The sequence below is a fragment of the Lotus japonicus genome, chromosome 5 (assembly GCF_012489685.1).
Source record: "Lotus japonicus ecotype B-129 chromosome 5, LjGifu_v1.2".
NCBI lineage: Eukaryota > Viridiplantae > Streptophyta > Magnoliopsida > Fabales > Fabaceae > Lotus > Lotus japonicus.
Genome location: NC_080045.1, coordinates 4,223,370 through 4,239,793, shown reverse-complemented (window position 1 = coordinate 4,239,793; position 16,424 = coordinate 4,223,370). Strand labels below are relative to the sequence as shown.

The 16,424-nt window shown below is 34.6% G+C and overlaps 1 protein-coding gene across 1 annotated transcript; it reads right to left on the bottom strand.

Annotated features, from left to right (window-relative positions):
- Positions 1 to 2,198: 2,198 nt before the first annotated feature.
- LOC130718525 (serine carboxypeptidase 1-like) lies at positions 2,199 to 8,375 on the bottom strand. Its single transcript, XM_057569124.1, has 9 exons — positions 8,133 to 8,375; positions 7,820 to 7,976; positions 6,542 to 6,649; positions 4,630 to 4,907; positions 3,888 to 4,133; positions 3,074 to 3,180; positions 2,906 to 2,992; positions 2,587 to 2,692; positions 2,199 to 2,463 (listed from the first exon to the last, which is right to left on the bottom strand). Exons 1-9 carry the CDS (start codon positions 8,367 to 8,369, stop codon positions 2,314 to 2,316), a joined length of 1,476 nt encoding a protein of 491 aa, XP_057425107.1. The 5' UTR covers positions 8,370 to 8,375; the 3' UTR covers positions 2,199 to 2,313.
- Positions 8,376 to 16,424: the final 8,049 nt, after the last annotated feature.

Below are 16,424 nucleotides of genomic sequence, written 5' to 3'. Positions count from 1 at the left end.
CTCTTTCAATATTTCATCCCTATCTTTCATCTACCTACACAACAACATTTACTTTTCCTGACACAACCACAAACCAAAATCATGACAGAACAATACATACAATGGTCATATTCTTCTTCATCATTTCAGTCTCAAGCTTCCTCCGAACCTTATCATTCTTCCTCTTCAAATCTTCTAAGTTCATCTTACTCTCCTCCAAGGTCTTCTTTCTCTCTTCTAGTTTCTTCTTCATCTCCTCTAACTCATGCAATGTTCTGGTAAGTTCAAATACAAGTGTTGTATTTGCTCCTTCAAACAAATATTCATTATCCCACAACAAGAAGCCACACTCTGGTGGTGCCTGAAAGAAGCCCCAACAATGGACTCTTGGGCCTTATAAATCCTCAGCCTAAGAGTCCTTATAAGAGAACGCCCTAAGTCTAGTCCCTATGGGTGTGGCCAAATTGTTAAGGAAAACAATCTCATTTTTTGGTTTTAATGATGACAATAGACAAAGCAGTAAAAGCTAATGATCTTATGTCATTCAAATTCTTAATCAGTACCAAGTATAAAAGCGCAAGACTATGAAGAGGATATAAGCCACAATGTCTATAAGTAAGATGTAAGGAATTGATCCCTCTAAATGAACAAACTTCAAAGGAATGTTTTTTGAGAAAAAAATACTCTAAGATCATCAAGTCTTGTATATCGCTTCATTAACAAAAATTCAAAGAAGGAACTCTCAAAGTCATAATTGTTGAAGAAAAGCCCTCAAAGACAAATCATGCTAAGACAACGCATCCGCGATATAAGCAGGATCAAACGTTTTTGAGGTTTAGTCAACAAGCAAGAGCACTAGAAGATCATCTAAGATGACGAAAAATGATCTTAAACCTAAGTGTCAAACATCTACTAAAAGATGCAGGATCAAGATTAACAAAGGAAAAAAAAAAAGAACAAGGATCAAAAGCTACAACGTCTATTCAAGATAAAATAGCTCTAGTATCTCAGCAATCTCATACAGAGAACTAGAAGCTAATAAGAAGTTCTCAATCTTGTCGAACTACACCGACATTGAAGCATCTGAAGTCCAGAGAAGAATGGCGCTTCAAAAATATCACAAAATGTCAAAATCTAAGGAGAACGAAGAATGAAGAAATGATCAGAAGCAAAGACTTAATAGTCATATCATCTACAAGCTAAGAAGAAAAAGATTGTTGTATTCAAAGCAAAGAAATACAAAGTTTGTAAGACCAAGATAATTATTAATAATTTTATTTTAATTATTATTGGTTGTTTTCATTATCATAATGATAATGTGTATGTGAAATTCTGTGAATTTCAAGTATAATATTGATATAGTTATTTTTCAGAGTCTTTTTGGAGAAAAGATTCTTACAATATTTGTGACATGACAAGATATTGTGACATGACAAGATTTTGTGGACCACACTAAAGAAAGGGTGTGGGACACATTCTCATATAGAATCTATGACATGATTAGATATTGTGACATGACGGTTTTGTGGACCATCCCCAAGATGGGCGTGGGGCGTGCGAGTTATGTCGTGGAGGAGATGAAATAATTATTTGAATTATTTGGCGATTTATTTGGTGATAAATAGGATTACCTCATACTTTAAATTAAGAGATAAGATAGTGATAGATTTATTTTTAGAATTTAATGGGTATACACTGTCAGTGTAAACTTTGTTTACACAGTCGCCCAATTGAATTCCGCCACATCAGCAAATATATTCTTGTTTTAATTAAAATTTAAGATGAAAGATATTATTTCACTTATATGGCATGTTGTGATTGGTTGTCAGTGTAAAACAGTTTTACACTGACAGTGCATATCCATTAAACTCTTATTTTTAATTAGATAAATTTGATTGTGAAAGCTCTCAGTTTTTTACTTTATTGTTCTTTAGTTTGGATCGACTTACTTTTTCCTTTCTACGAAGTAATTAGTGTTATATAACCCTTTGTAGTTTTCTTATAATCCATTTTCAAATATACTTGACACCTTTACTAATAGACTTGAGGATAACAGATGCACACATTTATTTATGGAGTGAATCATGATTAGTTCAACATATCATAAACCTTTCTTAGAAATAGTTTATTTTTTACTTTTGATGCATATTCTTATGAAAATATATACCTGAACTTCTTGCTCAACATTGACACGGATATAAATAAGGCTTAGGAGCGATTTTATTGTTCTACTTTTACAAAAAAAAAATTACATGTGAGAATTTCATAGATGAATTTTTATATGAAATCATCTATCACATTTCCATATCAATTTTATGCATATAACAAATAGACTTAAGAGATTAATTTCGGAGGAAGTTTTCCATGGAGAAAAGAAGAGAACATAGTTAGTGCTCTCTCTGGCTGGTAGCTCGGAACCGTGTGACCAGCTCCTCTTATTGTAACGAATGTGAGACCTTTATACCCAACAACATATCCTCCAACCTGTGTATATATATATATATATATATATATATATATATATATATTGTGCGGTGTGAGACGTATAATATAAAATCCTTCCTATGGTTGGTAAGTTTTGAACACAGAGTAAAGATGTTTCGTTACCTCATTGCCAGAGCCCCATGGACGCCATGTTGTGTCCACGTGAAGTTTCAAGGAATTCACAGAATATCTTGAAGATGTTATGGGAACGCGACCATCTGTGTCGCCACTGCATTATTGAAAAACAATGATGAGATATTCACAAGATATTGCGATATATTACTGAGATATTGATACACTTGTAAAATCTTATTGATATTATCATATGTTCTGTAAATATTGTGATGTTATATGGATATTCGTATAACTATTGAAATATGTTGCCTTTCACTTAAAACTGTGATAATGTCTTGCACATAATGAAGCAAATTGTAACCCTCACCTGAATATCCAAGTTCTTAGACCACTTGATATTAGCTGTTTTATAATGGGCAGAATAGTTGTTGGACTATCTGTCCAATCCATTTCGCTGAAAAGAAGCATTAACACTTTAATTCAGAAAATAAAAAACAATTATGGGGAAGAAAAACAATTGCTAAGTTGTGCGTACTTGCAAGGAGACCATTTTGTTGCCTTAGCATGAAGAGCCTCTTGAACTTCAGGGAGATTTAAGTAGGTAGTGGTATAATCATCAGAACAAGGGTCAATGTCGTTGCCCTGTATTGTTGAGTATAGAACAATTTCTGATTTAGTTTTTATAAACATCATAGAATGATCTTTGTGTTTTTTTTTATGGAATCTTAGTGTTCTTTATTTATGTGAACTTTATCTTAAGTTTTTATGATAAGTGATAAGTAATGTTGTTGTCGATTTTGTTTTCCATATATAAGAGTGACATAAATTGGATGATTGCAGGTTTTTTGATATAGGATGAAAACTTTGATCTTATTTGAGTATAGCTAATAACCCTTTGGATTAAGTGAAAATCTTAGGTAGACAACCAACTTAACATGACAATAATATATGATAGAGGCGTAACATTAAAAAGGAAATATGAGAGGGGGAGGAAGAGAAGAAAAAAGAGAATTGATAGATGTGATATATGATCTTATGTGATTAAGAAGAAATATTTTAAGAGAACACTTAAGTGTATATGACATGTAGTTACTGTTGGACTATTTTAAAATTAGATCGATATAGTAGACTATCAAAGTCAAGAATGAAAATAAATGCAGTTAGTGCATGTTGGAAAGTTACAATTGATTTATAAAGTTAAAATTAATGAGTTTGTGAGTAACTCATCCAAACTTGCTATTAAACTTTACTATGAAGAAATAGAATACTACCCTTGAATGTTTTCCCCACATTGCAAGTTGAGATTTCACAAACAACAATGTAACAATTGCAACATGCATGCAACTTACAGTGTAGGTGGCATGACTTTCTGATGAATTGCAAAGTGGAGCATATATGTTGTATATGTCAATATTTCCTAGCTCTTCATCTACTCTGTCTGCATACTTGTTGCATTCACTTGTAAGGTTGGCATGCTTAAAGTTACAATGTTTTTGAAGTCCTTTATGGGTTTCGTCAGAGATCAGACCATGCGTCCAGAAGTAGTCATACATTCCCTTTGAACAATAATTATCATCTATCCAGGCATTTCCAATCTGCACACAGAACAAAAGTTTGAGAAGAAATAACAAATTCAATATGTTGTACACTGAAAGATTTTGTTAGAAATATTATAGAAAATCTTTCAATGCTCACGTCTTCACCCAGAAACTTAGGTTTTTAGTATGATTGATATAATATCAAAGTCTCTATGACCAAGTAGAGTTTTTTCAATTGTTTTCTACAATTGCAATTGCGACTACAACGTAAATGGTTTCTTAGTCCTCGCAATTGCAGTTGCAACAACCTGTATTTGTATGTGATTCTCCTACATAATTGCAGCCAAAACTGCAATTGAAAACACTTTCGCCAAGTAGAGTTCAATCCACCTATTATTTCAATAAAAAGTTGAATATGAACACAAGGTAGATAAACATGTGCATTGTAAGTCACCGTGAAGGGATGCATTATAAATATAATATAAAACTATTCATGTATCTTCAAATTGGTGGGTTTTGGGATAATATATTCGTGACAGGATTGATGACTCACCGCGATCCCTTTCAAGTTTATCACTGTGTGACTTTTATGTAACTTATTCTTTGATAGGATAATGTGAGCAAGCTGAGGGACATAATGGCCAGCATAACTTTCACCAGTTATGAACAGGTCTCTTGTTTTATACTGTGGGAATCTCTCCAGCCAGTTAAGAAGGAAAGTGTATGAATCCATGGCTGTTCTGTGATCACCATTTTTTGAGTCACGTAATGAATTGTTTGAATATGAAAAGCCAACTCCAACTGGAGACTCTAGGAAAATAACATTTGCCACTGCCAGTTATAGAAGAAACTCATCAGTTCTGAATCACAGACAACAATGCAAACATGCAAAAAAAAAAGATTGTGATGCTCGTTTTGTTCGCTTAAAAAATAAATGCTTAATTGCACTTTTGGTCCCCCAACTATACCCTTCCTGCGAAAATCGTCCTCAAACTTTAAAATTAGCAAAAAACGACCCTAAAGTTTACACCCAGTTGCAAAATTGGTTTTCCGTTAGATTCCGTCTAAAAACTAACAGAATATTCTGTTAAAAATGTATTAAAAAATAAATAAAAAATAAAATTGAGAAAATAATAGTATTTTAATTGAAATCCAGAAATACCCAGAATATTACATCAATTCATGAGAGCATTTGAGATTCAAATGATCACAACCTGAAATTTTAATCGAAAAAAAAATTGTTCAGATTAAAAGGAAACCAAATCCAGGAAAAACAAATCCTGAAAAACTGAAGAGGTGAGTTTTATCGTTTCTTGTTTGTTATCCCTTTCCACCTCAACCTGCATTTTCTCTCTGCTTCTTCAATCGAAACCAAAATTCACCATCACATCCAAGCAATTGAAGCAGAAGATCAATTGACCCCCTTCAAATCTAGTACTCAAACCATAAACAACCATAAAACCCAGAACTTGAAAATGCAAGTGTGTTGGTGTTCCAAAATCGGTGGGTTTTCTGGGTTCTGGGGGTGAACAAAGGGGGACTTTTATGAGTTTTAAAGAGGAAGGAGTCGTGGAGGGAGGAATATATGAAATGAGAGAGACACAGAATCAACAGAGACCAGATCTGAAGAAGAAAGGTGGTGGCTTGAATCTGCCTCCTTCACCATCACCCGCCACCGTCGCCGAACCATTGACCGAATCAGCAACCTCAACTTCGTCTGCAAAGCTATGGGTATCTTCGTTCACCTTTTTCTCCATCTCTGCCACCTTTCATCGCTTCTGTTGTCGCTTCTGCCACCTACGCTCTTTTGAAACACCAAATGGAAGTTGCTGCTGCTCCTTTTAGTTTTTTTCTTTAATAGAATTTTGAATCAAAATAGAAGAATTGAGGATGATGTGGGAAGAAAATGACAGGGATGAAAATGAAGAAGAAGATGTTTGAAGAAGATGAATAATGAATGAAGGTTGTTGGGTTTCACTTTTTTAATTTTTAATTCATTTTTTAACCCAGAATCCGTTAAGTTTTGGATGGTTTTGGACGGCAGACCAGTTTTGCAACCGGGTGTAAACTTCAGGGTCGTTTTTTGCTAATTTTGAAGTTTAAGGACGATTTTCGCAGGAAGGGTATAGTTGGGGGACCAAAAGTGCAATTAAGCCAAAAATAAATGACTTTAAAGCTAAATAATTAAAGAAACTGATTTTATTTTATGATATTTTGAAAAGCGGATATTGATGTATGTTTGTTGACAAATATAACAAATGTTTTTCATTTAAAATTCACTGGAAAATTGAAATAGCTTAAAGAAATAATCAGATTTCTAGTTTTTATTTTTAAATATAATTCAGTTTTTTAGTAAAAGCACACACAAATAGTTTAGAAAAATATAAGATTGATTATTTTTTGAAAAGAAGTGACTATTTTTTGAAACAAACATAATAGGTTTCATATATCTAGAGAACTCTTACCATTATTCCATGCATGTTCATTTATGTGAAGTGTTCTTCCATCACTATTGACTCTAAAAGGTCCCAATTCTTGCATGGCTCCATACCCAAAGGAAGAGCACCCTGGTCCTGTACATCACCATATAATGTATACATTTATAAAATTTTGTTCCCATGTGTGCATTCCACTAATTACTTAAAAGGAAAATATTCAAAGTGACAAAATTCTCCTAAAATGTAATGAAATGCAATATTAGGCCTTGAAAATGCTTAGATTGCATGCTCGTGGAAAAAACTGCAGGGACAAAACTTAGGTACAATTTTATATATGTTATTTTCACTTTTGTCTAATTAAAATATGACAAATGAGTTAGAAAATTGACCCTTTTTAGGATAACACCATAAACAATACATATATTATTCAAGTTAAGTTTTGCCAAAAAAAATTTTTGCCAAAAACATATATGTACATATATAGTTGTTTTTCAAATTTCAAGATTATTAATTAATATTATGCTGAGTGTATAAAATGATGTAATAAAGGATTAAATGAAATTTAAAATATAATTAACAAATAATCATGAATATTACCTTAAATTTTGAAGCAATATATAGAAATAAAAACCGTGTTAAAAATATGAAAGATTCTTGCTCAGGAATCATGCTTGGTGGCCGACGTGACTCATGACTTTTGTGTTGGAACTCCACTAGTGTATGTTATTAATGTTCTAGTGCATTGGTTGATAATGATTGGAAATTAATTATCTCATTCTTATCACCTCTCAAGTAATTATGATTAAGAAATCATCAGCAAAAAAGGCTAATTTCTATCTCGCTGTGTTTAACCATGGAATATTGGGTGGGATAGAGGGGGTCATTGGAATTTGATGTTTATTGGGAAAAAATAACATTCTCAAATAGGCATATTTCATATTCTTGTATTTTTCTTAATTACATTTTGTAATGATGTTCATTTATCAATTACACAACATGTGATAAAAGTATCAAATATGAGGCCAAAAAATAACCCTAATATTTTAATTTAATAAACTATTTTATATATAACAAGATTAATCCTAGCTAGCTACTGCAGAACTCAATGGCCTGTAATTGTACAGAAGGAAGCTGCAAAGAACTTTTGTTAAACAAGTTATAAATAAGCGCATATGTGATAAGAAATATAAGTGAATGTTTACCCTACCACATATATGTATGATCATTCAGTTTTTTTTGGTCAAAATCACGTGGCCAGAAAATCATATGCATGTATAAGTAATGTATTGAATATTCTAGAGTTACCTCCATTCAGCCATAGAACAAGAGGCTTGGTGGAAGAATTGTGAGGTGACTCCACAAAGTAATAGAACAATGATCTCCCCGCCTTGGCATCCACTGTGACATACCCTGCATACTGATCAAAATCCACCCCTTGGGGTTGTCCCGGCAAAGCCTTCACCTTATCAGCATCCTTTGACCCAGGTACGGAACCAGAGAAAATGGATAAGGTTGGCAAAAAAGAAATACATTGATCAAAACTAATAATCTTTAATTGAAAGAAGCAATAATATACAAGATTTAAAGGTGCAAAAACAACATTTAAGTACTATTCTACCTGGTTCAGTTCCTGATTCGACGCATGTTGTTCAACATGTGATTGAGAAAAATATTCATGATCCATACCATTAACACCATAAGCTTCTCCCTGTGAAGACTTCTTATGAGACCTTCGTGACTGAATGAACTTGTAGAGGTATTTGCCTTGTTGGTCGGCGTTGCATGAGATGGTGAAGTGGGACACCACCACAAATAACAACCACAATAGTGATTTTGTTGATAACATTAGTGCCATATCGATATTGTTGTGCTATACTACTTCAGAACTCTCATTTTATATGCTATATATAACAATATATTTGTATAGCCAGCTATTATGGAATGGAAATAAAAATAGAAAATGGACAAAAGCTTAATAGTGAATGTGCCTGTGTTTACGTCTGTATCCTATTCTATTTATTTTTTAAGAATATGAAAAATATAGTAAAAGAAAAAAATTGATATCAAACTATCATAGGAATTTATTTTAATAGGAATTTAATTAAACGAAAATAAATTATTATAATAACTAATTACTAATTATACTGAAATTAATTTGTCCAAACTATTTCTATTTTTTTAGATATAGATATGAAAACTAAGTTACTATATTTCCTTATCAAAATTTCAGTAAAGAAATAAGAATAAAGATTAATTAGACTTAGAATAAGAATAAGAATGATATCAAATTTTATTTGTTTTAAAATTTGAAAATAATTTATATGCTTACAAATTTCATGATTTTATTCATTAATATTGAGGCTTAATTGCATTTTTGTCCTCCAACGTTGCCCTTCCTGCGAATATCGTCCCTCGACTACGAAATTAGCAAAAACCATCCTCAAAGTTTACTCTCCGTTGCAAAACTGGTCTGTCGTTACACCTCCGTCTGAAAACTAATGTGAGAAGCTGATGTGACTCCCTCACGCGTGTCTCACGTGACTATTCAGCAGAGAGAATGATGAGTAGACACTCACATGCCTCTCACGTGACTCACAAAGGGGTTCAAGTCTAATTAGGGTTTTAAGCCCCTCTTGGATTGCACGCTATTTCTCTGCAATTTGTTACCCAATACACACCCTCTGCAATTTGCATCAATACTAAGATGGAACTTGTGTTAACGTAATATACGAAGGGGTTAATCGTCTACTTGGTCCCTGTCTTTGTCTCGCCGTCTGAAGTAAGTCCCTCCCCGGAAAATTTGCAAATCTGGGTCCTCTCGTTTGCAATTTGTGTGGAGCAGGTCCTCGCCGGAGTCCGGAGCTCCGGCGAGTGATGATTTGACTAGCTGACTGGATAAATGAGTCTGACGTGTCAAGGGAAAAAAATAAAAAAAAATAAAAATTTACAAATCAGTTTTAAATCCCTAATTCATCTTTCATTAACATGGATCTTCAACATGAGTGTTCTTGATCTAAAATTTTTAGATTGATCTCATCTTCATTTTCTTATTCATCTTCTTCACAAAATTAAGAATAATTTCTGCCAAGGAAGGTTCAGGTTCCAGATATGTGAACAGAACCCAGAAAACAAAACTTGTAAATCCTTGCGAATTGAACCCAGAATTGTTCCAGAACTGTTTCTTCAACAAGAGTTGTAAATCCAGAAACACAAATCAAAATCCAGAAAACAAAACCCTGATCTCCACCATAACCGAGCATACAAAAATTGAAAGGGGAAGAAAAGAAGAGCAGAAAACATAACACAGCAGAGAAACAAACACAGATGAAGAAACACGAAACAGATGGACCATTGAGACCTTCTTGTTCCAGTTTCTTCTTCCTCATCACCTCATCACCTCACTGCAACATCACACACAGAGGAAGAAACACCCCAGAAACCCATTCCAGAAACACTCGTAACCCATCCCCACCTTCACCTGCAACCCAACCCCACTCGTAACCCACCCCCACCTTCACCTGCAACCCACTCCCATCCCCACCCCACCCTCACCCGCAACCCAACCCTGAAACCCATCCCTACCCAGAACCCATCGCAACCCACCCCACCTCACCCGTAACCCACCCCCATCCCCACCCTCACTCGCAACCCCACCCTCACCTGCAACCCACCCCCATGCTGCAACCTCAACCGATGATTAACCCTTAATTTAATGCACACCTCCAGATCTAGAGACAGAGATTTGGGTGTTCGAAGGAGAAGACAGGGATTTGGATCCTCGATCTAGAAACCTAGCTCACCTCCAGATCTAGAGAGAAAGCCAAATTGTTAATTCAGACGTGGAGGGTTGATTCATGTTTGGGATTGATAGGGACGGTGCCAATTTGATTCTGGACCTGGAGTGTTTTTTTTTATTTTATTTGGGGGAAATTTATTTTGTTAATTAAATTTTGTTAATTAGTTAGTTAATTAGGGTTTAATTTTGTTAATTTGAATAATAAATCTGATAAGTAATTTTTTTAAATTTTTAAATTTTTAAAAAAATCCATGTCAGCTAAGTAATCCCAGTCAGCTAGCCAAATCATTACTCGCCGGAGCTTCGGACTCCGGCGAGGACCTGCTCCACACAAATTGCAAACGAGAGGACCCAGATTTGCAAATTTTCCGGGGAGGGACTTACTTCAGATGGCGAGACAAAGACAGGGACCAAGTAGACGATTAACCCTATACGAAGCTTAGTTTCACCCCGAAATCACGACCCGCAACCACTATCGCCGCCACCCCCAAATCGCGACCCACAATCTCCACCGCCTCCATCCCCAAATCACGATCCCCAGCCTCCACCTCCAAATCGCAACCCACAGCCTTCACTTCATACACACCCTACCTTCACTTGGATTCAACTTCAACCTGACGTGATTTCATTGTTGGCGTCGAACAAAGAGAGATGATATTGGTGGCAATTGTAGCGGAGGTGCTTGAAGAGTATACGGCGCTGCAGTTTAGAGATGATATTGGTTGCAATCAGACATGTTCGTTTCCTCATCTTCCACACCCTTCCTTATGCTTCTTTTCATCATCACCCTCCCACCATTCAACCCACTCCTTCCGTCCATTAATTCCTTTTCAATTTTTTTTAAGGTTTCATTTTTGTACTGAGTGATGTTTCCACCTTCAAACTTGTACTATAATTTTACTCTCTTTGATTTAGCTTCTCAGAAACTTTGCAATAAATTTTCTTATGCTTTTAATTCTCTGCCTATTCATTTTTTCCCTTTAACTGTGAAATCTGCATTCGAAAAAAATATTTTTAATTTAGCTAATTTAAAATCTTGATTTTTTACTCTGGGTTTTTCTAATATTTGTGAAGAACATAGTGAAGATTGTTTGAAGAAAGAGATGAAGTTCATCTGTTTTTTATTATTTTATTATTTTTTATCTAGAAAACGTTAGTTTTCAGACGGAAGTTTAACGACGGATTAGTTTTGCAACAGAGTGTAAACGTTGAGGATAGTTTTTGCTAATTTCGTAGTTGGGGGACGATTTTCGCAGGAAGGGAAAAATTGGGGGACCAAAAGTGTAATTAAGTCTAATATTAATGTATTCAAAATTTTAATAGAAGTTGCATGTTTGTATTTTTAAAAAATACATAAATATATGTTTTAGGTCTTGATCTTTAAGACCAATTAAATTAGATTACTAAAAAATCATTTAAATGTTATCACTGAGATTGTTTTATTCAATTGAAGTCCAAAATCTTACGTGTTATTAATTTGGACCAGTCAGCATGTTCTTTCTAGTTGAATAGTTTTGTGTTATTGTTATTTTACGGTGTGCTATTCTTGTTGTCCAATGCTCATAGAATCTGCAAATTGTTGGTTGAAGAAACTGGTTGTTGGACTGTTGTGATTTTCATGCATTTAAATTTTTGGTCCTAGAGTGAAGGTTGTGGCGATTCTCTAGTTATTAGGTGTGGTGGATATGGAGGAAGAAGATGATTCATGGTGAAAGAGAAATGATTAAATGTGATTAACAATTTTTTGCAGAGACTAAAACCAAAGCGAGAAGTTCACAGAGTCAAGTCTCAGCTGACTAGGCTCACCATGTAGGTCCTTGATTAATCAAAATTGACGAAACGTAGCAATTGACATAATTTGATTAAAACATTATCTCAAGGATGACATTTAGAGGATTTTTTTCCTTCAGAAATCCAATTTAATTCCACCTACAAATTCAAGGACTTAAAACATATTTATGCCTTAAAATAAAAAAATATAAGTTAGGATTATGTTGTGTGACACCAACAATTGTTACACACACATGAAGAGTGTATTCTATAATGGGTTGTTATTTTATTTTGTTCAATAAAAATGTGATTTAATTTGTTATTTTTAGAAACTAAAATAAATGCATCCAGCGCAATTGTACCTCATTATGCTATATACACCATCCGGTCACTATTATAAGCAAAAAATGAGTTTTTAAATTCATTCAATAAATGATGTATCTAGTCTATAATAATGAATTAATACATTATTTATTAATTGAATCTGAAATGTTGTTTTTTGCTTATAATAGTGATCAGAGGGTGTAGTACTACTCTATAAATAATAATGAAGAAACTTACTAAACAAATTATCATAGGAATTTCTTTTAATAGGAATTTAATTCCACGCAAATCAATTATCATAATAACCAATTACCAATTATATAGAAATTAGAGTGAATGGTCTAATTAGTCCCTGATTTTGTAAGTGAGTTTAATTTTAGTTCCTCGGCGGAAAATTGACGTCTAAACATCAAATTTTTACCGAAGAACTAAAATCAAACTCGTTTACAAAATCAATGACTCAAAATTAACATGTTCAAACTATTCCTCCATGCATTCATATTTCTATATTTCAATTTTTTGGAAGTATAAATATGAAAAATAAATTACTGCATTTATTTAATAAAATTTAAATATATAAATAAGAAAACAAATTAGAATAAGAATATTTAATTATTATTATTATTATTATTATATTATTATTATTATTATTATTATTATTATTATTATCTATACATATTTTATTGGGTTTAAACTTGGTTAAATGTTAAAGAGAGGTTTTAGAGAGAGGGGTTCTGGGAGAAATTTTCCGGCACGAAGGGGGTATGGGAATCGGGCTAGTTTATCACGCTTTGACGGTCACTGGAGCTAGCCCCGGCTATGAAGCAGTTGAGACGTCTCGTTTTGGTTTTTGCAGGAAAGGGCCTGGTAGTCCGCCGGAGGTGACTCACAGAAGGGAGGATATTGTGAAGAGGGCTCAGCAGACAGTTCGACGAAGAGAGGGGTCGTTCACGATGTTTGTTGACGGTCTTGGGGAGAGAGTAACTGAGGCGAAGGTGAGAAGATTTTTTCTAGGGCAGGGAGGGTCATGGACGTGCAAGTGCATCATAGACGGTGCGGGGGGGGGGACATGCAATTCAAGATGGGGTTTGTATGGTTTGAATCTGATAGAGAGGCATGGCGAGCTATTCGAATGATAAATGGTTGGCGATTGGAAGGATATTTTTTGGTGGTCAAAAAGGGATGGAATCAGCTGAAGTTAAAATCAGAGTAGCACAAGAAATGAGGGTTTGAATTAACTCTTGGATTTACAAACGATAGAGAGATATCTCGTCTTGGTCGATATCGTTTTGTGCAGCGGAAACTAAAGAATAGGAAATAAAATGCACACACAAGTTTATACTGGTTCACCCCCAGAACGATAGGGCTACATCTAGTCTCCGGCAGCACCGAGATTTCACTATGCGAGTATCAATGACTTTTCTTTACAAGTATTAGCCAGAACTTCTCCCATTAAGTATTGTCCAGGACTCTTCCAAGTATTATTTCACTGCCTCTTCATGCATTGAGTATTATCCAGGACTCCTCCAAGTATTCGATAGAACTTCTCCGAATGAGTATTATCCGGGACTCCTCCAAATAGTTTTTTGTTGCCTCTTCAGGCATTGAGTATTATCCAGGACTCCTCCAAGTATTGTTTCATTGCCTCTTCAGTCATTGAGTATTATTCAGGACTCCTCCAAGTATTATTTCACTGTCTCTTCAGGCATTGAGTATTATACATGACTCCTCTAAGTATTGTTTCACTGCCTCTTCAGGTATTGAGTATTATCCTGGACTCCTCGGAGTATTATTTCACTGTCTCTTCAGGCATTGAGTATTAGACATGACTCCTCCCAACAAGTATTCTTCGGGACTCCTCCCGCTAAGTATTAGAAGGACTCCTCATTTACAAGTATTAAGAAGGACTTTTCCCAAACTATCATTTTCAAGATCATTTCATCTACAAATAGTCTCTTCCAATAAGAGTGATGGAAGACACATTTAAGTTCATGAATCATAAAGCATTCAGGAGATTTTCAACTCTAAGCTTATGCTTTATGTTCGATTACATGATAGAGATAGAAAATGATTTGACTCTAAATAGAATCTACTCTACATGTTGAAGCAGACGATGATGAATGATATGATCATGAAGTACATCATTGATGTCTGAGGTTGACAACTGAGGCTTCTTTTCACGCTTAAGTGATTTGAGCATAAAGCTCAATCCATGTGAGCATTAAGCGCTACCTTCTCCAGTCTTCACTTCTTCCCCTTTATAGTTTATACTTTTGAATCCTATGTGAGTAAAAAGTAGTTTTTGCGGCCCGTTGGAGCGTGGAGTTCATAGAGCTTCTAGCCGTTGGATCAAACAACACATAAAAATTACTTTCGTCAGAGTGTGGTACTGTTTGATAGAGACATTATTCCATAAAGATGTAATATGTCATGTAGTAGGTAGCATAGGTTTTTGTTTCTATCCATTGGTGTAGAGATATAGAAATTTGTTAGTGACACCACATAGCTTTTCTTCATCATAGCATTGCGTCAGATATTTGATCTTCAACTTGAATCTTCTGCACAAAGCTTTCTTGTGCTTTATCTTTAACGGGAAGTTTTACTTGATTTGACTTTGTAGCTTGCTGGAGTGAGACTTTGACTTCTGAGACGATCTTTTGCTTCCTTCGTCTTCATTCTGCTTTAGACGATCAGTCTTCAGTTCTTCAGATGAAGAGTGTGATTCTGCTTTGGCTCAGACATTCTAACACACTAACTCATGTCTTCCTTTATGATGCAACAATATTCATGTGATGATGGACGTTGATTGTCTCTGAAGTTCTGCTCATCATATTTTCCTCAGAAGATGTTATTTCTTCAGCCAATCTTCCTATAGTGACGACCAATTTTCTTGATTCTTTCAAATACAAGGTTAGTCTCCGCCAGTGAGTTGAAGTCAATCTTTGCGTCCCAAAGTGAAGTAACTTCCTCGGAAATCAATTTTTCAAACTCTTTCAGCGTGTTCTTCCAATTCAAGAGTCTTGGCGGGATTCATCTCGTTTCTCATGGCCTTTTGTTCTTGGCGGAAGCGGAGGATCTCATCGTCAGAGAGGCGAGACATTTTCGCTGCAGGAAAATACACAAGTTAAAACAAAATAATATGAGTAAGTTCAAACGGTCTAAAGAAAATAAACCTTACCTATATACACGCCTTGTTTCCTTTCTTTGTAGGCGTTTAAAAATCCGGGGCTTATTAGCACTTTTGGTCACTCAGAATTTTAAAATGTGCAAATGAGGTCCCTAAAATTTAAAAATAGCATTTCGCTACCCCCACGTTAGTCTCAGTCAACAGTTTTGGTCCCCCAGCATATTTCCGTCCAAAAGTTAACGTTTTTGTCTGAGTTGGCTTTTTTTTAAATGACGTCGCATGAGATTAGGAGAGAGAAATGGTATTTGGAGAGAGGAACATCACATGCCTCTCACGTGATTTAAGCTGATCCTTATTTCTCCATCTCCATTGTGTTCTTCTCCTCCCTCTTCATCTCTTCTCCCCTAAATCACCAACACTAACCAATCTCTCTGTAGTAGGAATCATAGTCTTTCTTTCTCCTAATCCTATGCCACGTTATTTAAGAGTTAAGGGACATAAGGGTTGGGGAGGGGAAGGTCCAGGGTTCAAATCCTAGAAGGGAATTTTGAAGGAATTTTCTAACTTACTAACAACTAACCACTAACATTTGCCTATAAAAGAAAAACATGATTTAGAAAAAGTCAACTCAGACAAAAACGTTAACTTTTGGACGGAAATATGTTAGGGGACCAAACCTGTTATTAAATAAAAAGTATGCATTAATATTATTACATAAATAAAAATAAAATAAAATTTAATGTACATATGATTTTTCGTATGCAATAATGTTATCAGTATATCGGGAAAATGCTGAAAATAAAATATATATTAAAATAAGAAAAAAAGATAATACATTGCAATGCACAATTATTTCTTAATAATTATATGCAACAACTTGATCTTCTCTGGAC